Below are 25382 nucleotides of genomic sequence, written 5' to 3' on the forward strand. Positions count from 1 at the left end.
TATCATCATGCTAGGTTGCAAAGTGACAGCTGGTGACTTTTGTGAGCGGCAAAATGACATTAACCTGGCTGGAAGATCTCCAGTGCTGGGCTTAGCTATTCCCAAGCCTTGGCTAGACAACGAGAATAAGCAAAATCTTCTGAGAATCTTAAAAGGGATTGCTGAAAGATCAAGCTAGTGATTTTCCTTTTTAATATTCAAAACCAGGAATGAAATTGGAGGTGTTGATCCTACATCTAGCCTAGGGGCCATCAGCAAAAAGCCCTTGTGAAATTTTGATCTGATAATGGGAGTTAGGGGAAGTTTTACGTTTTCCAGGGCTGCCACATGTGCTTGGGAAAAGAAATCGAAGCTGAATCCCTAAGTCCCCATTCTGCCACTATCGTGCTGAGAGTCAGTGGACCTGCGGATTGTCACTGGACAAGTGACAATCTCTTTGTGCTTTGGTCCTTCACCAGTAAAATGAGAAGTTTGGAAGAATGACCTTTAAGATCTCAGAAATTCTCTGAGTCTGTGAGGGGAAGTTTAAGATAATGAGGCTGGGTTTCAGCTGTGGTGTGTGAAACGGCGTCACTTTGTTTTACGTGGTACATTATGGACCAGTCCGTTTAATGCAAATCACAGCTATTTTTACTAGACAGCAAGGAAGGAAGCCTGTTCAACATCTCTTTGTTTGCTCTGAGATCTTGTTATGACACCTCAGAAGGGCTGTCTTAGACGATTTGCAAAGGAGAGAGTTAAAAACATCCTCCACAACATGCTTCATTAAATCGCTCCACAGGCCTGCCACCACACGACGCTTCCAAGTGTCCATAGCTTCTAGGAAGCGTAGGATGAATTAAACAAAGGTCAGCACATAAAATTCAAGTGTCCCCAATTTCCTGTGGTGCCATTTTACGCTCTAAGTCTTTTCCAAAGCATTTAAAATTTATTTTACACACATAGAAACTCTATTGAGATAAGTATCTGAACAAGAAAAAAGCAGCAGTTGGTTCCTCCAGAAAATTCTTTGGAGTAAAGACCAAGAAGGATAAGAGGAAGGGGAGACAGAATATGCGGAGAGTCACAGACATTTCAGAGGGAGCTTACGGATCAAAGGCTGCCAGCAGGAAGTTTAACAGGAGGCTGATGGACTGCTCCACCTGGATTTGGTGTGTGGTTGGCATCCTTTTGTTGAGCTGGTAAAAGATGGTGGAGAGCACAGCCTCCAATCGGGCCACGTTGAGCTCCATGTTTGGGTCCACGTTGTTCAGAGCGTTTTCTCTCAATGCTTCTATGACGTTCCAGATGTCCACCAGGTGCACTATATACAATGAAAGCAGAGGGGACGTATCAGCCCAGAGTGCATGGAAAGGTAAATTTGTTATTTCACACGTGCCATTTGTCCTGTTCTGTCAAGGTGCCTCGCAGGCTTCGGCACGTGTTCCACTGCTGTGGGGGTTGACACTAGCAGAGAAAGGTACATAGCGCAGGATCTCAAAGAGCTGATGTGCAACATATAACAGCAAACCAATGACTTTATGAACATCACAGTAGAGGACTGTTTCTGAACATCACAGTGTTCTTCTTAATAATCTGTTATTCTTCATAATAGATCTTTGAAATACTTACAATGTGAAGAATCTGAGGATCAAGAAAGTTAACTGACAAACACAAAGGTCCAAGGGAAGTCACCTGGCATTTGAATCCAGGTCTATCTGGCTTTTTAAAACATTGAGATAGAATTGCTATAAAACACTGGGTAAGTTTCAAGTGCTGATTTGATAATTTTTATATTGATTTGACACAATGGCACCCCACTCCAGTACTCTTGCCTGGAAAACCCCATGGATAGAGGAGCCTGGTAGGCTATAGTCCATGGGGTTGCAAAGAGTTGGATACGACTGAGCGACTTCACTTCACTATACCACAAGATGATTACCACCATACTGTTAGCTAACACATTGGGTCCCATGATTATCATTTCTTTTTTTGTGGCGAGAACTTTAAAGATCTAGTTTCTTAGCAACTTTGAAGTATATAGTACTTGTGATTAAAATTAGCAAGGCTATCTGGCTTTAAAGCACTTTCCCACTTGTACATTCTGACCCCTTACAAAGAAAAGAGAAAACCAACATTTATATTCTAGTGTTGAAAGGCTATCAAAAGTGCATTTGAGAATTTAAAATATTTTCATTTCTTTACATATTTTCAGTCATCTAAGGTTTGAAATAAGAAAAAAGGAAAAGTTAAGGTAGGCAGGAAGACAGGCAGGGGAAAAGGAAAAGTTACCTCTTCAATGAAGCAGTAGAACTAAGGCAGAGATCAAGAATCGTTTCTTGGTGCCATTGTTAGCAAGCTCATGTAGCTCACTTCATGGTTACTTTTGCTAGGATAGTCAAGAAATCCATTTCTACGTCTTCCCTGTTCACCCCGAAGTCTTGTTATGATGGTCCCAGAAACCATCACCACAGTTAAGACAATGGACACGTGTATCACCCGCCACCCCCAGGTCTCCTTATGCACATTCTCATCCATCCTACCACTTCCTCCTGGGAAACCAAAGATCTGTTTTCTATCATGATTTTCTAGAATACTATAAGGCTGGAATCATACAGTCTGTACTGTGTTTGTCTGTATCCTTTTAGTGTAACGACCTTGAGAATTATCTACATTGTTGCGTGACCATAGTTTCTTCTTTTTTATTGCTGCATGGTATCCTAATAAATAGCTATACCACAAGTTGGTTATCAGCTTCCCTGCTGGTAGACATTTGGACGGCTCCAGTTATTGGTTATTATGAATAAAATTGCTATGAACAATCATGTATACAACTTTGTATAGACATATACTTCCATTTCTCTGGTAAATATGTAGAAACGAAAGTGACTTGGTTGTATGGTAGGTGTATGTTTCATTATGAAACTTCCAGAGTGTTTCTTAAAACAGGTGTACTGTTTTACACTCCCATTAGGAGTGTGAGAGTTCTAGATTCTCCACATCTTCATCAAGTTTAAGGTTCACGTTTCATTATACTTTGGTGTTTGAAAAATACGTTGTCTTTCTCAATTGGGTTGACCAAAAAATTTGTTTGGCTTTTGCAATGAGATCTTATGGAAAAACCCAAATGAACTTTTCTGGCCAGCCCAATATACACTTATGTTTTCATTCCTGAGAACTGTACGTGTCCCATATGCTTTTCCACCAACAGCTTTCAAGTTTTACTCTCTTATCTCTTTGTTCACTTCTGACACTGTATTTGAAAAACAAAACTAACATCTATCAAGCTCCTGGACTTGAAGTTGAAATAAACACTGGACTTGGAGTCCAAAGACATGTCCAAATCTGGCTATTCTCCTATAAGTGCATACCCTTTAAGCCTTGACTCAGAGCCTCACTTCCTCATCTGTAAAATGGGGACTGTTGTTGTTTAGTTGCTAAGTCATGTCTGACTCTTTTTCAACCCCATGAACTACAATATGCCAGTCTTCTCTGTCCATGAGATTTCCTAGGCAAGAATACTGGAGTGAGTTGCCACTTCCTTCTCCAGGGGATCTTCCCGATATAGGGATAGAACCCGCATCTCCTGCCTTGGCAGGCAAATTCTTTGCCAGTGGGCCATCACGGAAGCCCAAAATGGAGACGGTGCTCATTAAATTGAAAAAATGCTTGAAATAAAAAGTGGTAGTACCTGGTACATAGAGACAACACATTCTACATGAACAAATGAATAATGTGAGTCATGTCAAAAGAAAAAGAAAATCTTTTCGGCCAATCTCTGGTTTGGAACAGAGGAACACAAATCCCTTTCCAACCGATTCCTTAAATAATTCTTAGATTTGGATAAATTCAGATTTCTGTGATTCCAAATTTGAAACCTTGTATCACACAACAAGGACATTAATTGTATTTCTTAATGTTATGGATCCAAGTTTTCAATTTAGCAAGCAAGCTACTCCTAGGGAGATGGCATTATAAGTTGAATTTATTGATTAATTAAATTTCTTGAGAGAAATAGATGGGATTCCAATTATTCTCCATACCTTTGATCTACAAACGCTCTGACTCTAGTCCTTGGGGATAGCCAGGTACAGGACACAAAGAGAGCCATGATTTCGAGATCTGGCCCATTGTCCTGGCTCTTGTGTGTGCCCAGGTAACCATAAGGAGTGGGCTACTGAGCCATTCTGATCTGGATCCTGACTATGGATCACAAGAAACAGGCATTGGAGAAGAGGAATATGGACTCTGAACTTGAGCATAGGAAGGAGATGGCTGCAAGGCAAGAAAGAGAAATGGCAGCTGGTGGAGGGATAGTCTACATACCTAGGTCTCTCCTGGGGAGACTCTGTCAGGGCAGAAGAAGGCTCTAGGATTCCCAGAAGTGGAAGAACACAGATGTATGCAAGTGACCAACAGACCAAAGGGAGGTTCTTCAGGCAATTGAGCCTTTGCTTGTCCAGCCTATCTTTTCTCTTCCAAACCCATTTCCTCTAGGGTTCCCTTCTCTAGTGAATGACACCAACTCTTGCCCCTGTGAGAGCCTGCATTTCCTCCCTGGGTCCCATATCTTCCATGCTCTCAGCGACCAAGTCCTATGAATCTATCTCATCAATGTCACTTTAATGCCTCTGTTTTCATGGACCCTTATCCCCATCACACAACTCCATCATCCACTGCGGTGACCACTAGCTCTCACTGGTTAAGTCAGTTCTTTTGTCTTTCTCCTTTCTCCATCCCAATCCTTGCTATACACTGGAGTCAGAGCGATATTTCTGAACTGCAAATCTGACGTGGCACTTGTATGATGCTGGAAGTCCTTCAGTAAACTTTCCATTCATTTGAAATCCAAACTCTTCAACATGTCTTGCAAAGTTGTTTCTGATCTGGCCTCATTTACTTCTCATCTATATTTCATCCACCATAACTCAATGTCAATCCCACTTCCTCAAGGATGTCTTTCTGGACCCCTGCCTCCAGGTTTGGTACTCACCATACATGCCGCTTTAGAACCCTGTTCTTTCCCATCACAGTATTTAGTGGACTCTATGTACAGATAAGTTGGTCACCTGTTTCCTTCTCTGCATTGTACATGCCACAGAAAAAGACTGCCTGTCGTGATAACCATTCATATCCCAAGCACTGTCACAGGGCCTCATACATCATAGGAGCTTAATGAATATCTATTGGCTGAGCGAATGACATGGAAATGACAATAGAGAAACAGGCTACGGATGCATTTGATTGCTAAAGATGCAATAGGTGTAATCATGAAATATCAACATGAAGAATCATACAAGCATTGGATTGAATCTTAGGTATGCATGCCTGCTCAGTCGCTTCAGTCATATCTGACCCTTTGTGACTCTATGAACTGTAGCCCATCAGGCTCCTCTGTCCATGGGATTCTTCAGGCAAGAACAGTGGAGTGGGTTGCCATGCCCTCCTCCAGGGGATCTTCCTGACCCTGGGATCGCATTTCCTGTGGCTCCTGCATTGCAAGGGGATTCTTTACTGCTGAGCCACTGGGGAAGCCCCAATCTTAGGTATAGCATCAGTCAAGTTACTTGACTTCCTTGAATCTCACCTTAGAAAAGTGGGGCTGTAATAGCACTTCCTCTCTGATGATTACTATGAAGTTAAAATGGGATGATGCCTGAAAATACTTGGAATAGGGAATATAACACAGGAAATAATAGCATCCTATAATTATAGACAAAACATCTAGGAATCATGTGAAAGTTATTAAAAGTAAATATGTTCAACATGGAAACTTACATTACCATATGTAATACAGATAGCCAATGGGAATTTGCTGTATGGCTCAGGAAACCCAAACAGGGGCTCTGTATCAGCCAAGAGGGGTGGGATGGGGAGGGACATGGGAGGGAGGTTCAGAAGGGAGGGGATCTATGCATACCTATGGCTGATTCATGTTCAGGTTTGACAGAAAACAACAAAATTCTGTAAAGCAATTATCCTTCAATAAAAAAATGCTTCATATTTGTGTTTTTCACACATTTAAGATCACTAAATAAGGAAAAATAAAATGCTAATTCTGAATGTGAGGCTAGTTACATGCGACTGAAAGAAAGCTAGTTTTCATAATTATGTGCCCAGCACTGTGGCAAGTCTTAGGGACTCGACGGCAAGCTATAAAGATACGGTTCCTGCCTCAGGGGCTAACGGTCTGGTGGGGATACAGACCTGCCTCACGACCGCGCAGATAATCAGAAATCATGACTTACTGTGACAGACAGGGTGCCAGGCACAAAACCAGAGTACTATATGGTCGTGAAGAGGCAACCGGACCAAGATAAGGTGGAGAAGCACTATGGCTGCAATAATGGATGGATGGATGCTGAGACATGGGTTTTAAATAGCACAGTGACATGATCAGTAACGCAGCTTAAAAATATCATTTCTGACAATGAGGAAAGAAGGGAACGAAGATGGACAGGCATGCATGTGGGAGTCGCTAGAACCTACTGTGTTATCCCAGTAAGGCACTCTGGCATTTTTGCACAGGGGGTGGCAGTCCACAGAAAGACTGTAATCATGCATGTTATATGTACTTATTTTCCAGGAGTGGCAGAGTGGAAAGGATACAGATTTTGCCATCACAAAGACTGAAGTTTTACTCCTGGCTCCACTAACAACTGTGAAACTGTGGGCAAGTTATTTCACCTCAGTACATTTTATTGGGCTTTACATAGGTGGTGCTGGTGGTAAAGAACCCACCTGCCAGTGCAGGAGATGCAAGAGATGTGGGTTCGATCCCTGGGTTGGGAAGACCCCCTGGAGGAGGGCATAGCAACTCACTGCAGTCTTCTTGCCTGGAGAATCCCACGGACAGAGGAGACTACCAGGCTACAGTCCTTAGGGTAGCAAAATGCCAGACACAACTGAAGCGATTTAGCATGCATGCGTAGATTTTATTATTTCTTTTTTAGAAATGAGGAAACTAATACCACTCAGAGGGAGTTGTGGTGAGGATAAAAGAGAAAAGGTATACAAAGGGCTGACCACAGGGCTTGGCACATAATAGATACTTAAGAAATGATAGCTACTAGTGTTAAACAACTTCTGATCTGCAGCTGTAATATCCTATTATTAATTTAGAAAATTTCCTATGAATCCAAACCTAAGTTTTAGCCCAGTACTCCAAATTCAGTAAACTAATTAACAGATAATTTTTGGCATACATTATGTAGGTGATGGCTTCCCTGGTGGCTCAGCAGAAAAGAATCTGCCTATGATGCGGGAGACATGGGTTTGATCTCTGGGTCAGAAAGATCCCCTAGAGAAGGAAATGGCAACCCACTCCAGTATTCTTGCCTGGAGAAGTCCATGGACAGAGGAGCCTAGGGACCTACTGTCCATGAGGTTGCAAGAGTTAGACACGACTTAGCAACTAAACCACCACCACCGTGTAGGTGACATAAAAGAAGCACAAACCACACGTCTCGGCCACAAAAGCAGGCAGCTTTTCAGTCTGGCTGTCATATATTCTGAGTTAGTGGAGTTTGAGTTGATTTCACTATAATTAGAGACCTTGTGAGGTTTCTTTCATACATAAAGGCCTTCTTCATATGGGTTTTTTGGAAACTTTATTTTATCGGTAACTACTTTAAGAGGTTCGGATCACAGAGCAGAGTGGTACAGGTCCTTGGGCAGTTGGCTGGGTTTCTGTCAGACTTATACCAGCTATCTATCATACCTTGAGCAAGTCACTTAATGTCCTTAAGCCTCAGTTTCCTCATTTGTAAAATGTGGGTCATTGTGGGAAACAAATAAGATAACCCATGTAAAGCAGTTCACATAGTGCTTAGCGCATAATAAGCATTCAATATCTGTTAATTATTTTTGAAAAAAGATAAGTATCACAAGCCTTTTGCTTAATTAAATAAGAACATTAAGAAACGAATTGCCAGTCCAGGTTTAATGCAGGATACAGGATGCTCGGGGCTGTTGCACTGGGATGACCCAGAGAGATGGTACGGGGAGGGAGGTGGGAGGGGGGTTCAGGATGGGGAACGTGTGTATACCTGTGGTGGATTCATGTTGATGTATGGCAAAACCAATACAATATTGTAAAGTAATTAGCCTCCAATTAAAATAAATAAATTTAAATTAAAAAAAGAAAGAAATGTGCTAAGTTGACAGTCATTAGGAAGTTAGTATGGAGAAGGCAATGGCACACCACTCCAGTACTCTTGCCTGGAAAATCCTATGGACAGAGGAGCCTGGAAGGCTGCAGTCCATGGGGTCGCTGAGGGTCAGACACAACTGAGTGACTTCACTTTCAGTTTTCACTTTCATGCATTGGAGAAGGAAATGGCAACCCACTCCAGTGTTCTTGCCTGGAGAATCCCAGGGACGGCGGAGCCTGGTGGGCTGCCGTCTATGGGGTCGCACAGAGTCGGACACGACTGAAGTGACTTAGCAGCAGCAGCAGCAGCAGCAGCAGCAGCAGCAGCAGCAGCAGCAGCAGCAGCAGCAGCAACAGGAAGTTAGTAAGAAGCTCTGTTTCAAAGGTCTTCTTGTGCCCCTGCTCAGTGGCTCAGTCATGTTTGACTCTCTTTGACTTCATGGACTGTAGCCCTCCAGACTCCTCTGTCCATGGGATTTCCCAGGCAACAATACTGGAGTCAGTTGCCATGCCCTCCTCCAGGGGATCTTCCTGACCCAGGGATCAAACCTGTGTCTCCAGCACCTCCTGCATTGGCAGGCAGATTCTTTACCACTGAGCCACCTGGGAAGCCCCTTTAAATGTCTGCAGTTGTGTAAATATGCAACTTATGCTTGAGCTATCAAATCATTTTAGAAAATGAGGAATTTATTTTAGTCATGCAGTGATGACTGTACGACACTAGATGGCACTGTGCACACTTTATTAAATACCCATCAAGCTTCAACTGTCCATCATAAGACACCTGCTATTACACAAGTGATTAGAAGTGGGGTTTCCTCATCTATATAACTGCATACAGTTTATGCTAACATACTAGATAAGGCATCAGTTTGCACAGTGAAATTATTTATTTAACATTAACCATGTCAAGAATAAACAAAATGTATTCTTAAAAGTAGTATTTAGTACTTCACAGAATCTTAAAAATAATATATGTTAATTTCATACATTTATATTAAATCCTCACAGTTTGTCTTTATAAATAAATGGAAATAGACAAAGTTTCAATTTTGCTGTTTAGTTGCTGAGTCGTGTCCAACTCTATGTGACCCCATGGACTGTAGCCGCCCCCCCCTGCAGGCTCCTCTGTCCATGAAATTCTCCAGGCAAGAATACTAGAGTGGGTTGCCATTTCCTTCTCCAGTAAATCTTCTCAACTTACGGATTGAACCTGGGTCCAGACAGAAATAGCCAATGTCATAAACTTGATTAACATAAAGAGAATCATATAAATAGGGTAAAATATGAGAGGGTATATCAAGGATAGGAAAATCAAGAGACAGCTCATGAAATAAATCTCAAAATTCCCAAGCCCAGAGTCTACCACTTACCGATTCCAAAACTTAGGAGGATGGGAAAAGGTTTTGACAAAGCTCTCCGGGTGATTCTGATGATCACTGACTGATAAACCTTTAGAAGGCTCTCAAAGGCCTTGCAGCAGGGGAGGGTCAATAACCATCATTTCCTAGTGACTTCACCTCGGTTAGTTTGCAGTGGTGGTTCTGACGGGGCCTGCACACTGGACTCACCTACAAATCTGTAAAATAGCTCCCGGGTGATGCAGACCCAGGAGTTGCAAGACACTAGGCTTGTTAGAAATGCAGACTCTCAGGTCCCCCCCTCAGGACTGGAAAATCAGAATCTGCATTGTAACAACCTCCCCAAGCAGTTTGTATTCATGTTAAAGGAGGAGAAGTTGGCTCTCGGTCTCTACTTCTCAGTCCTTTGGCATCAAGAGAGCCTCCTAAATTCTAACAGGTGTGAGGTACGTTACAAGAAGCTGGACACTATCAATTAGTTCATGCAGTCCGAGAATGATTTCTATAATTATGTCTGTGAACAAAAAGAGAACAAAGAACGTCTGCTACTCATCATCCAGTTTTACGAGGATTAAGTCGCAACCCACTGGAATCAGCCACTGACAATACGCCCTGCAGCATCAAATACAAGATGAGGCATTCTGTGTTTTGGATAAGTGGGCACCTAGATAGTTAAGATGCATATCTCAGGAAGAATTTCAATGACCCAAGATTCTTGCACCTTGCCATCCACAGAAACACACTAAAATCATTAATTTGAGATATCTGTTTTATGTGACTAACAGTAATCTTTTACCCAGGTGTATGCTTGACATCATGTATTTTCCAGCAAAAAATTCACATATATATGAATAATATGTAATACACAATAGATGAATTAATATATATTCATATGGGTTTCCCCAGTGGCTCAGCAGTAAAGAATTCACCTGCAGTCCAAGAGACTAGGAGACGAGGGCTTGATCCTTGGATGGGGAAGAACCCCTGGAGGAGGAACTGGAAAACCACTCCAGTAGTCTCGCCCAGAAAATCCCATGGACAGAGGAGCCTAGTGGGCTATAGTCCATGGAGTCGCAAAAGAGTCAGACATGACTGAGTGACTAAATAACAATATATTTAATATACGGATATGTGGATATATAATATATATCCATACTACGTATTTGGAGCAATTCCTCAGACCTGTGTCCTGGACTATAGTCCTCAGTTAAGACCCTGAATAAAATTTACACTCACAGCTTTTATATTGTGTGTTTTCCTTTAAGTTCATGCACTGTTTTAGAAAGGTTAGAGATTTATATCTACAAGAAGGTCACTCATTGCATTATGCTGTGCTTTCTTAATTAGGAGAAAAGGAAATTGCAGGCTGGGAATTGAATGTAATCTGTCGATATGCCATTGGGAATATATATATATCCTCTAGTGTATAGACAGCATATGTGTATATGTGTGCACAGTAATACACATGCTCTCTCAGCCCCCAAGCACCCTTGCCACTGATACTTAAAGTGATGGTGACTGTTATCTGGGGGTTTGTTATGACTTGTTTTCCCACCTCTGAGACATGTAGGTGAAACAGGGAGAGTTCTGCTGTTAATTTACTCATACAATCCCACTGCAAAAGAGATCAGTTGTTTCTGCTGAAAATTCATCCAACTCTCCCTTCCCTGGACCTAAATTTCCTGACCTTCAGGAAAATTCCCAGCATGAATTTCCCCTTGTAATCACACTCTCCCAATTATGAGCACCAAGTTCAGGTGGTATTTCTGCCTAGTTTATATCGTAGGTTTGGAGTGCCAAATTGTGTTCATTCATATAGCAGATCCTGAGAATATGCTCGTAGAAAAGCTAATTATGCAGACTCATTCTTTTAGTTGTCCAATAAATTCTGATTCCCTTAGCATGGAAACATGCGCACACCTGAGCTTGCATTGTCTTTTCCCTCTCTAGCTCCGAAATGGCACGTTGCATTCAGGGTTTTAAATGCCAAGTAGACTTTAAGTAAAAATGCTTTTAAGGAGTTTCATGTGTGAGTCAGGCTGCCAGAAGGGTGGGGTGTGAGGAGGTGAGGAAAGAAACATATTCCCTTGCAAGTGCCAGGAATGACTTCAGGGTCCTCTTCAAACTCAGGGCCCCAAGCCACCGATGAGCCTTCTTCCTTAGCCTTCTACTCCAGAGAATAAAACTTCATTCATACATTAATTATTTATTCAGCCCTTATTATGTGGCAGCTCTGTTCTGGGTTCTAGAATTAGCGTGAACAAGACAGGCAAGACCTTGATCATATAGAACTTGTAGGTAGTGAAGAATAGAGATATGTAACAAACAAGTGCGTTAAGTATACAACAACAATCTATTTTTTTCTTACAATGAAAAAAAATGGACTTAGTAGATTTGGACTCAAGTCTTTCTTCATTTGTACAATAAGAATAATAATATTCACCTTTCTTACCTTGTAAGTCCTGAGAATAACAAAGATGGAAAACAGTAAAAAATGTAAAGCACTATATATATATATATATATGTAGGCATTACTCTTATTTTTGAGAGAAAAGAGGTATTAAAATTTACAGTCACATTCAGATGGAATTATAAAAATCCTCCCCAAATTCTTTCAATTCTTTGCTCCATTCTGTCAGTTATAAAGTTATTTGTCCCTTAATACAAACATTTTCCCCCTATAATTGCATGTTTGTCTTCCTCTTAACTGATATGATGTTATAAAAACCCATGGGAGACTGTATCACAGTGATGACTAGTTTAGTTCACTTTCAGATCAAATATTTACACTGAAATTAAGAGAGCATCAGCTCATGAGAAAAAATGTCAATGTATCACTATTTACCACACATCTATTGTATGTGCAGGCATTGACATATGGAGAAAGACTGCCACATGCTTATACAAACGGAGTTGGAAAACAAAGCAAGAAATGAGAATTCATAGAGAAGACTCGAGAGTTCATTGGACTGTAAGGAGATCAAACCAGTCAATCCTAAAGCAAAACAACCCTGAATACTCATTGCAAGGACTGTTGCTGAAGCTGAAACTCCAGTACTTTGGCCACCTGATGCGAACAGCCACCTGACTGGAGAAGACCCTGGTGCTGTGAAATATCGAAGGCAAAAAGAGAAGAGGGTGACAGAGGATGAGACGTTTGGATGGCATCACTGGCTCAACGGACATGAGTTTGAGCAAAGTCCGAGAGGTAGTGGAGGACAGAGGAGGCTGGCATGCTACTGTCCACGGAGTCGCAAAGAGTCAGACATGACTTAGTGACTGAAACACAACAACAGTATTTTCGAAATAGGTTAGACCCACCTGGAAACTTTAAAGATTCTACAACACATCCCATGTTTAATGTGACTGGTGATTTAACACAATGAGACTCTGGCCATAAAAGAGCTTGTAATTCCCATGGGAGAGACACATTCAGAAGGCCTAACTGAAGCTCTATAAGAGACACTATGTTATCAAAAGTCTATATTCATAGAGCAGATTAAAAAAAAAAAAACACTCCTAGAACTCAACGTACCGGGATACTACTGTGGGCTGGAGACTTTGGAAAGATTTTAGAGGGGGAGGAAGCAGGGCTCAAGCTGGTTCCTAAATCACAGCAGTATATGAATACATGGAGATGAGGTTGAGGGGAGGGGGCATACCCCAGGAAGAAAACCAGCAAGGGACCAGTGGCAGACAGCACTGAGTGAACTGGTGTAACTGGATCTTGTGTTGACCTGACTGGGTCAGCGGAGTTTGTGCTGGGGTTTACTGGAAAGCAGGGTCTATTCCTTTGTAACCTTTTCTCTTGCCCAGTGTATAAGACTTCTCTAATTTTTAGTTAGTAAATGGAGAGACTGAGAATGTATCCTGCAAAGTTTAATGCTGAGTTTCATTTTCCAACTACCATGTCAGCTAATTCAGATCCCTAGCTATAGCCAACCAGTCCAGCAGCGAAAACCAGAGGTGATCTTGAGACCCAGTGAGTGAGTCTCAAGTGTGTTCTCTGATTCCACAGGCCTGGAGCATGGCCAGGGCACCCACACCCATGTTTAAGCGGCTCCTAAGGAGATCTCACTCCAGTACTCTTGCCTGGAAAATCCCATGGACGGAGGAGCCTGGTGGGCTGCAGTCCATGGGGTTGCGAAGAGTTGGACACGACTGAGCGACTTCACTTTCACTTTTCATTTTCATGCATTGGAGGAGGAAATGGCAACCCACTCCAGTGTTCTTGCCTGGAGAATCCCAGGGATGGTGGAGCCTGGTGGACTGCTGTCCATGGGGTTGCACAGAGTCGGACACGACTGAAGTGACTTAGCAGCAGCAGCAGCAGTAAGGAGATCCAACCAGTCCATTCTGAAGGAGATCAGCCCTGGGATTTCTTTGGAAGGAATGATGCTAAAGCTGAAACTCCAGTACTTTGGCTACCTCATGGAAAGAGTTGACTCATTGGAAAAGACTCTGATGTTGGGAGGGATTGGGGGCAGGAGGAGAAGGGGACGACAGAGGATGAGATGGCTGGGTGGCATCACGGACTCAATGGACATGAATCTGAGTGAACTCTGGGAGTTGGTGATGGACAGGGAGGCCTGGCGTGCTGCGATTCATGGGGTTGCAAAGAGTTGGACACGACTGAGCGACTGAACTGAACTGAACTGAAGGTTATTTTGAAAGGCAAGGAAGCTTGAGAACCACTGCCTTGGAGAAAGAGTTAAAGGATGGAGTTAGATGAGAGACAGAAAGAAGAGAAAACTGATGCTTATTTGAGTCAGATGAATTCATATTAAAGTATCATGGGAATCCCAGGAACACTGAGGTGGAGAAAGCCATGTGCAAATTAGCCAGTTAACATTTTTTCAAATAAATAATTTATTTGTATGCCTTTATTTAGGTCTTTGATCATGACAGACAGTGTTTAAAAAGTTGTTAGGGAGGAACTCAGCTAAGTGGTATGCTTTGCCAAGGTCAACAAATGTGTTTTGATGTGATTACATTGAACATATTAGCCATCACTCACATTAGTCAGACACTGAGTTCAGAAAGAAAATGTTAGTAAAAGACAATTTTCAGACTTGATCTCCATTAGTGAGCCATGAGCTATATACTTTTCTAAAATATGAATCTAAACAATACCTGAGTGGTTCACCAAATATTTTATGCTTCCAAACTCAACCCCTTCCTGGCTCCCAACACATGCTTTTATCACCACGATGGTTCCCTTTGTTAAGGATCCTTGGGGAGAACCATCATTTCTTACAAACACAACATTTTAGTTTCACTTTAATTTCCTGGTTAAGGTGGATGATAAAACAGAGCATCAGGGAAAGGCCCACAATATATTTTTGGTATAAAATCAATTGCCTATTAGGAAAAAGTATTCAGTTTTCCTTAAATTGTGTTTGTAGACTTGTAGCATTATTCAAAATGAGGTATAATAATCATTGGCCTAATAGATGTCACACTGTAAATTAAATTTAACTAAGTTCAACTGAACAGGCATTTATTAAGCCTATTATTTTTCAAAGTATTGTACCAAGGATTGTAAAAATAATGAGGAGGTAAATGAAAAGAAAGATCTGAACAATAACTAATTTCTCACTGCAAGCATTAACCTTGTTCAGAATATATTTAATGATCTTAGAAGTGAGAGAACCTAGTATCTCCTCTCCCCTCTGGGTAGTCATTTTAGATTTCACTAGATAATTCTGCATAGGCTTCTTCATTCTACTGCTTATTTGGGGCTTTTATTGCCTTTTACGTAGATTATTACAGCATGCCTTCTCACTTGTCTCACCCCAGTCTCTGCCCTTTTCCGTCTGTCCTGAGAAATGTCTTAAGGCTCAGTTTTGCTCATGCCATCCTCTGTTGTCTAGTGGGGAAACTCAAGCTTCTAAGCGTGAAAAGCAAAGTTCGGACTTGAGTCTTGTCATCTTTGTCCTCAGCTCCCACTAGTCTCTAGCTTCTCCCAAGAGTCCTGCGCTTCAGCCATATGGAATGCCCTGCAGTTCTGGAATGTGCCCCTGGCTTTCTCGTATGAGCCTTTACTCAGCCCTCTCCCTTCATCGGGCATAGTCTTCAGTCTGCTATCTTTCAAGATGTCATGCACTTATGTGCCCTGAGGAAACCACTTCTGATACCTTCAGGTGGAATTACTCTCTCCCTTTTTGCTCCCAGACACATTCACAATCTATTAGAACATTTATGACACTCTGCAGTCATTAATGGACAGTTATTCCTGACACTTTTAAAATAAGCCCTTGATTGGACTTTAGGGGAGAGGAGAGACTCGGAAATGATGAAGTAAATTTTATGGTTAGGGTCATGGGAGGAAAAGGTTCTTGGGTTTCACCAGATTCTCCCAAAGACTGTTGTTATCATTTAGTCACTAAGTCATGTCTGACTCTTTTGTGATTCCCATGGACTGTAGCCCACTGGACTCTTCTATCCGTGGGATTTTCTAGGCAAGAATACTGGAGTGGGTTGCTGTTTCTTTCTCCAGAGGATCTTCCTGACCCAGGGATTGAACCCATATCTCTTGCTTGGAGGTGGATTCTTTACTACTGAGGCACCCGGGAAGCCCATAGTTAATAAGCAGAGATATTACTTTGCTGAGAAAGGTCCGACTAGTCAAAGCTACGGTTTCCAGTAGTTATGTATGAATATGAGAGGTGGACCACAAAGAAAGCTGAGTGCTGAAGAACTGATGCTTTTGAACTGTGGTATTGGAGAAGACTCTTGAGAGTCCCTTGCACTGCAAGGAGATCAAACCAGTCAATCTATACACAGAGAGAAAAGCTGAAGAATCATAGCCCTAAACTATAAGCAAATGGACAACATGGACAACTATTTCTTGGTTATCTTTGTAAGGAGATCAAACCAGTCAATCCTGAAGGAAATCAACCTTGAATATCCACTGGAAGGACTGATGCTGAAGCTGAAGCTCCAATACTTTGGCCACCTGATGCGAAGAGCTGACTCATTAGAAAAGACCTTGATGCTGGGATAGCAGAGGATGAGATGGTTGGATGGCATCACCGACTCGATGGACATGGATTTGAGCAAGCTCTGGGAGATGGTGAAGGACAGAGAAGACTGGCGTGCTGCAGTCCATGAGGTCACAGAGTCGGACACGACTGAGAGACTGAACAACAACAATTTGCATAATACCTTGTTAAAGCCTGGTTGATGATGCCCGGTGAGTGGAACAGGGTAGAACACCTCCTGTTTGCCAGAGGCTACACATAATCCTGAGAAGTTCTCCCTTTATTTCAATATTCGAAGAAAGCTCAGTGAGATTCCTTAAGCATGGTCTTCACAGAACCTTTATTACTCCTTATATTCTATGACTTGAGCAGGTGGCCAAGAATACTAGATACCAGAAGCCGCATTTCCGGAGAAAGAGCATCCATGGGCTGGCAAGCCTGAGGAACTGTCTTCTACTTTCCCCTGCTGGCTGTTGCTCTCAGCGATCCTGCATCATCTGCTTATTCCACCAAGATGAAGGCTAATAGACAAAGCAGACAGGGATGTGGAGGTCTGGGGAAGCAGAAATTAGTTGGGGACCACTGCTTTTCTTTTTTTTTTTTTTTTGCACTCTGTCCTGTCTAAACATATAATTCATTGTCTTTGTAGGATGAGAGTCAGTATTGGAGCGGAAGGCAGAAAATGAACTTCATCACCCATTTAGAACTGGAGAAGGAAAAGGCAACCCTCTCCAGTACTCTTGCCTGGAGAATTCCATGGATAGAGGAGACAATTCATGGGATCGTATAGAGTCAGACACAACTGAGTGACACACCCACACCCACACACACCCATTTAGAAAATAGCCCTAACCCAGTGTCCTAGTGCATGACCAGTTATTTGGAAGATGGGTTAGGAGAGCTCCTCACGTAGGGTGAGGAGAGCTCTGGATAGCTCATCAGCAGTACAGATTACTTATAGGTGTCCTGAGTTAGGTCAAGAAATGAGAAGTTATCTTTTGTTAAAAAAGAAAAATCTTTAAAAATCAATGGAAAATACCGATGAGAAAATCTGTAAAGCAGAGAGCCAAGGTACACAGCAGTGATGTTTTACGCTACTTTTTTGTGTCTTTTCAAAATATTGGCTTCATTTCCTTTTCTCCAGCCCCTGCAGGAGCAACCATCACGACACAGACTTTGACCAGCTTGGTGCAGCTGCAACCAGACAGCACTTTGCCTTAGGCTCCGAAGTTCCCAGAGAAGGCAATGGCAACCCATTCCAGTACTCTTGCCTGGAAAATCCCATGGACAGAGGAGCCTGGTAGGCTACAGTCCATGGGGTCTCGAAGAGTCGGACGCGACCGAGCGACTTTGCTTTCACTTTTCATTTTCATGCATTGGAGAAGGAAACGGCAACCCACTCCAGTGTTCTTGCCTGGAGAATCCCAGGGACAGAGGAGCCTGGTGGGCTGCCGTCTATGGGGTCTCACAGAGTCGGAGAAGACTGAAGCAACTTAGCAGCAGCAGCTAAGTTCTAACACAAATAGCAGACCCTGCCTGACATGCGCACAGGGCAACCCAGATGCTCGGGGGCATTAACTCCGCCCCATGGGCCACCCTTGGCCAATACAGGACAGAGTAGCTGGATTGGTGCCTCCTCCTTTTCACCCCAGGTGGATAGTTCGGACATTTCACAGCGTTGCTCAGCAGTGCTTGCACTGTCTATCCACTTTCCTTCCTCCTTCTCTGGGTTCACTCTCCAAACCAACTGCTTCCACGAGGGTCTTACTGTGGAGTCTGCTTCCTGGGGAAACACACGCTAAAGCAAGTCTAGTCAAGTCCCTACCCATCACTGATTGGACCCTCCCGGAATAATAAATGAGAACAAAATGATGATTATGACCACTTTCTAAGTAGATTCTGTTCCGTCATGCAAAGTTTCCTCAAGGTGATCTTCTCCACGATATAACATCACTATCTTATTCATCAGTGTTGAATTTGAAATGAATTGTACTTAACCTTACACTGAAGTTCATTATTTTTCTGAGAAACTAAGTTAATTGAGGGCATGCTAAGTCCCTTCAGTCATTTTTGACTCTTTGGGACCCCGTGGACTGTAGCCTGCCAGGCTCCTCTGTCATGGGATTCTTCAGGCAATACTGGAGTGGGTCGCCATGCCCTCCTCCAGGGGATCTTCCCAACCAAGAGACTGAACCCATGTCTCATATTTCCTGTATTAGCAGGCAGGTTCTTCACCACTATCACCACCTGGGAAGCCAAAAATTGAGGGCTGGTGTCACTGTTCTCAGCTTTGCAGCAGGCCTGGGGTCCTCATGATTGCATCTTGATGACAAGTCTTGGCAGATATTATGGGACAGTGACTTGTTTATCAGGGCACTCGGCTAATATTTGGGCTTCTTTGGTGGCTCAGACAGTAAAGAATCTGCCTGCAATGCAGGAGATGTAGGTTTGATCCCTGGGTTGGGAAGATCCTCTGGAGAAGGGAATGGCAAGCCACTCCAGTATTCTTGCCTAGGAAATCCAATTGACAGAGGAGCTTGGTGGGCTACAGTCCAAGGGGTTGTAAAGAGTGGAACAGGACTGAGCGACTTTCAATTTCTGCTAGTATTTGGAAGTTAGAAATTGAATTCTCAGTAATATGATTTCACTTGGTATTTTCCCAAGAGAAGCTACTCAGCATCTCTTGTATCATGTACTCCTCACTGGATCAAACAGAACTTCACAATTCCTGATGGAAAAGGAGGTAAAACAGAAGTCTTAGTCCAGCACCATGAAAGAATAAAAATAGCTACAGACAATCCATTTCAGTAGCTATAGATACACTTGGTTTCTTTTAATCACCAAATGTATAAGTTATATATATATATATATATATATTTTTTTTTTTTTTTTCCTTCAGAAAAGAGCAATTTGCTCAGGGGACCAATAGGCTAGATATAGGTTTATTATATTAGGTTGGTGCAAATGTAATTGTAATTTCAGATTGTAAATTTTAAATCATTATAACTACATTCAAATGCATCTTTATTAATCAAAATAGGAACCATTACAACAAACACATTTCTGCCAATGAGAAATAAGTTGGTTTATTCCTGTAGTTGGTTTATTCCAGGATTCAGTGAAATCTTGGAAAGCATTTTCTGCTTCCGGCTGGTTGTGGAAGCATTTTCCCTGTTAAAAAGTTGTTGAGATGCTTGAAGAAGTGATAGTTGGTTGGCAAGAGGTCAGGTAAATATGGTGGATGAGGCAAAACTTCATTGCCCAAGTAGTTCAACTTTTGAAGCATTGGTTGTGAGATGCTCAGTCGGGCATTGTCATGGAGAAGAATTGGGCCCATTCTGTTGACCAATGCTGGCTGCAAGTATTGCAGTTTTCAGTGCATCTCATTGATTTGCTGAGCGTACTTCTCAGATATAATGGTTTCACTGGAATTCAGAAAGCTGTAGTGGATCAGACAGGTAGCAGACCACCAAAGAGTGACCATGAACTTTTTTGGGGTGGAAATTTGGCTTTGGAAAGTGCTTTGGAGCTTCTTCTTGGTTCAGCTGCTGAACTGGTCATTGCTGGCTATAGTATAAAATCCACTTTTCATCACATGTCACAAACTGATTGAGAAATGGTTTCTGGTTGTTGCATAGAATAAGAGAAGATAACACTTCAAAAAGACGATTTTTTTTTTTTTTTAATTTTCATTCGGGTCATGAGGCACCCACTTATCAAGCTTTTTCACATTTCCAATTTACTTCAAATGACCATAGAATGGCTGACATTGAGTTCTTGGTCAACTTCTCATGTTGTTATCAGAGAATCAGCTTTGATGATGGCTCTCAGTCGGTCATTAGATGGCCGGCCACTGCACTCCTCATTTTCAAGCTCTTGTTTCCTTTGCAAAACTTCTTGACCATCACCGCCCTGTATGTTCATTAGCAGTTCCTGGGCCAAGTGCATTGTTGATGTCGTGAGTTGTCTCCACTGCTTTACAATCCATTTTGAAATTGAATAAGAAAATTGCTCAAATTTACTTTTTGTCTAACATCATTCCCCTATTCTAAAATAAACAGCAAGTAATGAGTCATTATCAAAAAACATAAAGTGAGAAATCTGTATTAAAATGATGTATAACAGCTTTTCTGGTTATCGCGGTGTAGGGAACTATGAGCAGCAGTCTCCCGCGACCCCCTCTATGAGGCGGTGCGGGAAGTCCTGCACCAGAACCAGCGCAAGTGCAGAAAGTTTTTGGAGACGGTGGCGCTTCAGATCAGCCTGAAGAACTATGACCCTCAGAAGGACAAACGTTTCTCGGGCACCGTCAGGCTTAAGTCCACTCCCCGCCCCAAGTTCTCCGTGTGTGTCTTGGGGGACCAGCAGCATTGTGATGAGGCCAAGGCTGTGGATATCCCCCACATGGACATCGAGGCACTGAAAAAACTCAACAAGAATAAGAAACTGGTCAAGAAGCTGGCCAAGAAATATGATGCCTTTTTGGCTTCAGAGTCTCTGATCAAGCAGATCCCCCGAATCCTGGGCCCAGGCCTGAACAAGGCTGGCAAGTTCCCTTCCTTGCTGACCCACAATGAGAACATGGTGGCCAAAGTTGATGAAGTGAAGTCCACGATCAAGTTCCAGATGAAGAAGGTGCTGTGTCTGGCAGTGGCTGTTGGCCACGTGAAGATGACAGATGATGAGCTTGTGTACAACATCCACTTAGCTGTCAACTTCCTGGTATCATTGCTCAAGAAAAATTGGCAGAACGTCAGGGCCTTGTACATTAAGAGCACCATGGGCAAGCCCCAGCGTCTGTACTAAGGCACAGCTTAATAAACCATACTAAACCATCAAAATAAAATAAAATAAAATAAAATAAAATAAAATGATGTATAACATAACCATCCTTATTTAGGAGTGTATTCCAGTACCAAATGGCAAAGTTCAACAATGTAAAACTGCAATTACTTTTGCACCAACCTAATAGCAAAGTTTTAGGGTATATCTATATTTGATATCCACAGACTCAGAAACTCTGAATAAATAGGATGTGTCCTATAAATAGGTTTTAAATGTGTTTATAAATAGACATCCTATTTATTCGAAACTTCAGGTTATTCTAATACTAAATTTGTACATGAAGGAAAATTACCAGACCCCCCTCGCCGCCCATGGTCTAAACATAATGCTTGTTGTTGTTTAGTTGCTCAGTCATGTCCTACTCTTTGTGACCCCATGTACTGTAGCCCACCAAGCTCCTCTGTTCATGGAATTTTCCAGGCAAAAATACTGGAGTGGGTTGCCTTTTCCTTCTCCAGGGGATCGTCCCCACCTAGGGATTGAACCCTCCATTTCCTGCATTGCAGGTGGATTATTTACCACTGAACTGCCAGGGAAGCCCAAGCATGATGCTTGGAGCCCAATAAATCTCAGCCCTTATTTGTTGAATGAATGAATAAATGTCTGAATGTTTGTTAACAATGGTGACAAAATGCCAACAAAGCTTCGCTGAGAGGAAATCAAGGGTGTCAGGAAGGATTTTCCTGCATAATCACAGGTGTGGTTATGTGGGCGGAGTCATTCTTCCACCCCTGTCTTCCTGTCTTTGTTTCCTTTGTGTTTCCTGAGCCCAGGGATCCTGGGAGCGGGCTGCGGGAGAACACCCCTGGGTATTGCTTCATCACTCTACTGATTGGCCCTGGGCTGATACCCCAGGCTCCCAGGAACAGAGCTTGGCAGATCACTAAGGGAAGGTCACTGAATCTCTCTCTGGCCTCCTTTAGTTGGGGGTGGAGAAACTTGAAAAGATATTCCTCCTTACATACCACTCCTTCCCAACTGACTGCGGCATTTAAGATGATGCTCTTTCCTAATACTGTGAGAGTGAAAGTGCTTAGTTGGCATAGCTTCCTGGCATAAAGAAGAAGCAGGAGAGAAGGACGCTGATGGATGTTACATCTAGATGTTTGGAAACAAGACTACAGGTGTCAGCTTACTTCACAGGTTGCATATGCAGTCATAGCAGCTTGAGAAGATCAAGTTTCCAGCATTCTCTAAAAATAAAAATACTAACAAGTAACCTAAGCCTTGGGTCTTTAAGAGCTTAAAGGCAATTAATGGGAAGAAGTAGCCTTAATTAAACCCACATCAGAAGCATCAGGGCTTTAAAATCATAGCTTTTCTCTACCAGAAATATGCCTGATTAAGGGGAGACATTTTTGCCATTGCTGCAGCATGCCCAGAGGGAAGCAGTGTCCCATCGCCTGGTGCACGGGCATCTTTAATGGGCTTTCTTATGTCCTGCTGTCACCCCCGACTTCCCTACAGGAAATTTTGGGGGAACATTGTATTCTAGTGCGATCCACTTGTCTTTGTTCTAAACAAGTGTCTAGAATGACTCAACATCAGGAATGAAAGAGTATATCAAACACATTTGGAAGAATACAAAGATACGTTTTCTCCAAGGGTTTGAGCTCTGTCACTTATTTCCCTGTGAACATTCCTGCTCTTCCTTCTGGCTCTTTGAGTGGAGCGAGTCCTTCTATCTCTTCTTTCTAAATGATTTTTTCTGGGGACCATTTAAAAAGTCTTTATTGAATCTGTTGCAGTATTGTTTCTGTTTTATGATTTAGTTTTTGGCCACGGGGCATATGGGATCTTAACTCCCCAACAAGTGATCAAATTAGCAGCCCCTGCATTGGAGGGTGAAGACGTAACCACTGGACCACCAGGGAAGTCCCTATCTTTCTCTTTTAAACACATATCTTTTGGAGGGGGTGCTATTTCTCTTGCCTGTGTTTTTTCTTTAAACTTTGGGCAATGTGGTAGGCAGAATCCTAGGATGCCCTGCTTGGCCCCACCCCAAGGTTCCTGGCACGTCAAGGACAGACACCTAGTCCCAGTTATTCCATTAAACACTAATCCAGGTACTGCTCTGGGTAACTGCAGATGTAACTGAAGTCCCAAATCAGTTGTCTTGAGATAGAGAGAGTATCTGGGTGGGCGTGACCTCGCACACGAGTCCTTTAAGAGCAGAGAAATTTTTTTTTTTCCCCTAGTTGGTCACAGAGGAGACAGCCAGAGAGAAACGTGGATAAAGAAGCAGATATTCACACTCTGAATGGTTGTGGGGAGCCATGTGGCAAGAACGTGACTTGCCTTTAGGTACTGAGAGCAGTCCCCAGCTGACAGTCAGCAACAAACAAGGATCTCAGTCCTTCACCCATAAGGATCTGAATTCCACCAACAGTCAGTTCTCCTGGAAGAGGACCTGGAGCCCCAAGGTGAGAACCACAGATTCAGCCAGCACTTGAGGTCAGCCCATGAGACTCTGAGCTGAGAGTCCAGCCATGCTGGTTGGGTTTCTACCTACAGAAACTGGGTAATTATAAACGTTGTTCTCAGTTGCTAAGTGTGTGGTCATTTGTTAAGCAAAGATAAAAACTGACACAGGCAACCAGAAGTCCACACACTTAACAATGAGGCAGAGGGGCTTCCTGGCGGTCCAGTGGTTAAGACTTTGCTGCCAATGCAGGGGGTGCCGGTACGATTCTGGGTTGGGGAACTAAGATCCTGTGTGCCACACAGCCAAAAGAAAAAGCAACAACAAAAAATATGAGACAAGGATGAGGAATATGTTGATAGACTAGCTTGAAGAAAAATGAGTGTGATAGTAGCCTTTGTTAATGCAGGCTATTCCTGCAGCCTAAGACTAGTCACTTGGCAGGTGAAAAGTGAATCTAGTGGGCACATTCATTCATTCATAAAGTGAAAGTGAAAGTGAACTTGCTCAGTCGTGTCCGACTCTTTGCGACCCCGTGGACTGTAGCCCACCGGGCTCCTCCATCCATGGGATTCTCCAGGCAAGAATACTGGAGTGGGTTGCCATTTCCTTCTCCACAGGATCTTCCTGACCCAGGGATCAAACCCAGGTCCCCCGCATTGCAGGCAGGTGCTTTAACCTCTGAGCATTTATTCATAGGAGTGTATTTATTCAGGACCTAGGACATAGATAGCACTCACTTGGGGTAATTTTGCAGTGGTAGAGAAACATTTCAGTAAATAGACAACTCTATTTTTTTGGTTCACAAGAAATCCTGAAGAGAAAAGCATGTGTTCTGACTTTAAATGATATCTGAATGAAGGAAACTTTACTTTTAAAAAATGTTTAATTAACTAGAGGAAAGATAGTAAAAGTCCAGAGGCAAATGTATACCTTTTGTCCTCTTTTTCTTTTAAACACAATTTTAATTCAATTTTAATTGATATGAGTGATAGAAAATTCAGACTGTAAGCAGAACTAAAGACGGTGCAGTGTCCGCTGTGGGTGTCGGGGAGAGGATCCTCTCGTCTCCTTGCTTTTTTGTTCTCACTATTAAGCAGGAGGACTTCGAGATTTCTCATTGATTTCTCCTGTTGCCTTTTGTTGTTCATGAACTTAAGGCCGTGTTTCCTTGACTCCAGAGTAATTTCTGAAAACAGATCTGCTGACATTACAGGGTATCTGGGTCATTAACTGTGTCAACGCTGACCGAGGAAATCATTTTCTAGTAGAAGATGGTTATTTGTTCAAAATAAAGGCAGAGATGTGGCCATTTTCACATGTTTGTAAATGGTATATAGGGTATTTATTTTGTGGAAATTTAGCAGGATACCTGGAAGCAAAAGAGAAGACTGCTGATTAGCAAGGAGTATTGGAAATATTATCATAGTCTCCATTCTGTTTCAGTCCTCCTAGAAAATAAAATAGCCAATTTTTGTTTCCTATTTTTTTGGACACATTCCTTCCTCTGTTGTTTTAGAAAATGTGCTAGTTATGGCAGGGGAGGGAAGGTGTGACAAGGTACAAAGATGAATGGCAAAGGGAAGAAGCAGAGTTGGAAAATAGAGCCTATGGAGAAATTTGAGGGAAAGAAGAAGCTT

At 42.5% G+C, this 25382-nt stretch overlaps 1 protein-coding gene and 1 pseudogene across 20 annotated transcripts in view; one reads left to right on the top strand and one right to left on the bottom strand.

The window, feature by feature from the left end:
* Positions 1 to 25382, bottom strand: part of DTNA (dystrobrevin alpha) — a 149420-nt gene that overhangs the window by 106423 nt on the left and 17615 nt on the right. For all 20 annotated transcript variants that reach the window (XM_068993515.1, XM_068993529.1, XM_068993521.1 and 17 more), the window contains exon 3: positions 1090 to 1303. In XM_068993515.1, the coding sequence (XP_068849616.1) occupies positions 1090 to 1303 (214 nt within the window). The remainder of the gene's footprint in view (positions 1 to 1089; positions 1304 to 25382) is intronic.
* Positions 20634 to 21298, top strand: LOC138097602 (large ribosomal subunit protein uL1 pseudogene; annotated as a pseudogene).

The sequence above is a fragment of the Capricornis sumatraensis genome, chromosome 21 (assembly GCF_032405125.1).
Source record: "Capricornis sumatraensis isolate serow.1 chromosome 21, serow.2, whole genome shotgun sequence".
In the NCBI taxonomy this organism is placed as follows: domain Eukaryota; kingdom Metazoa; phylum Chordata; class Mammalia; order Artiodactyla; family Bovidae; genus Capricornis; species Capricornis sumatraensis.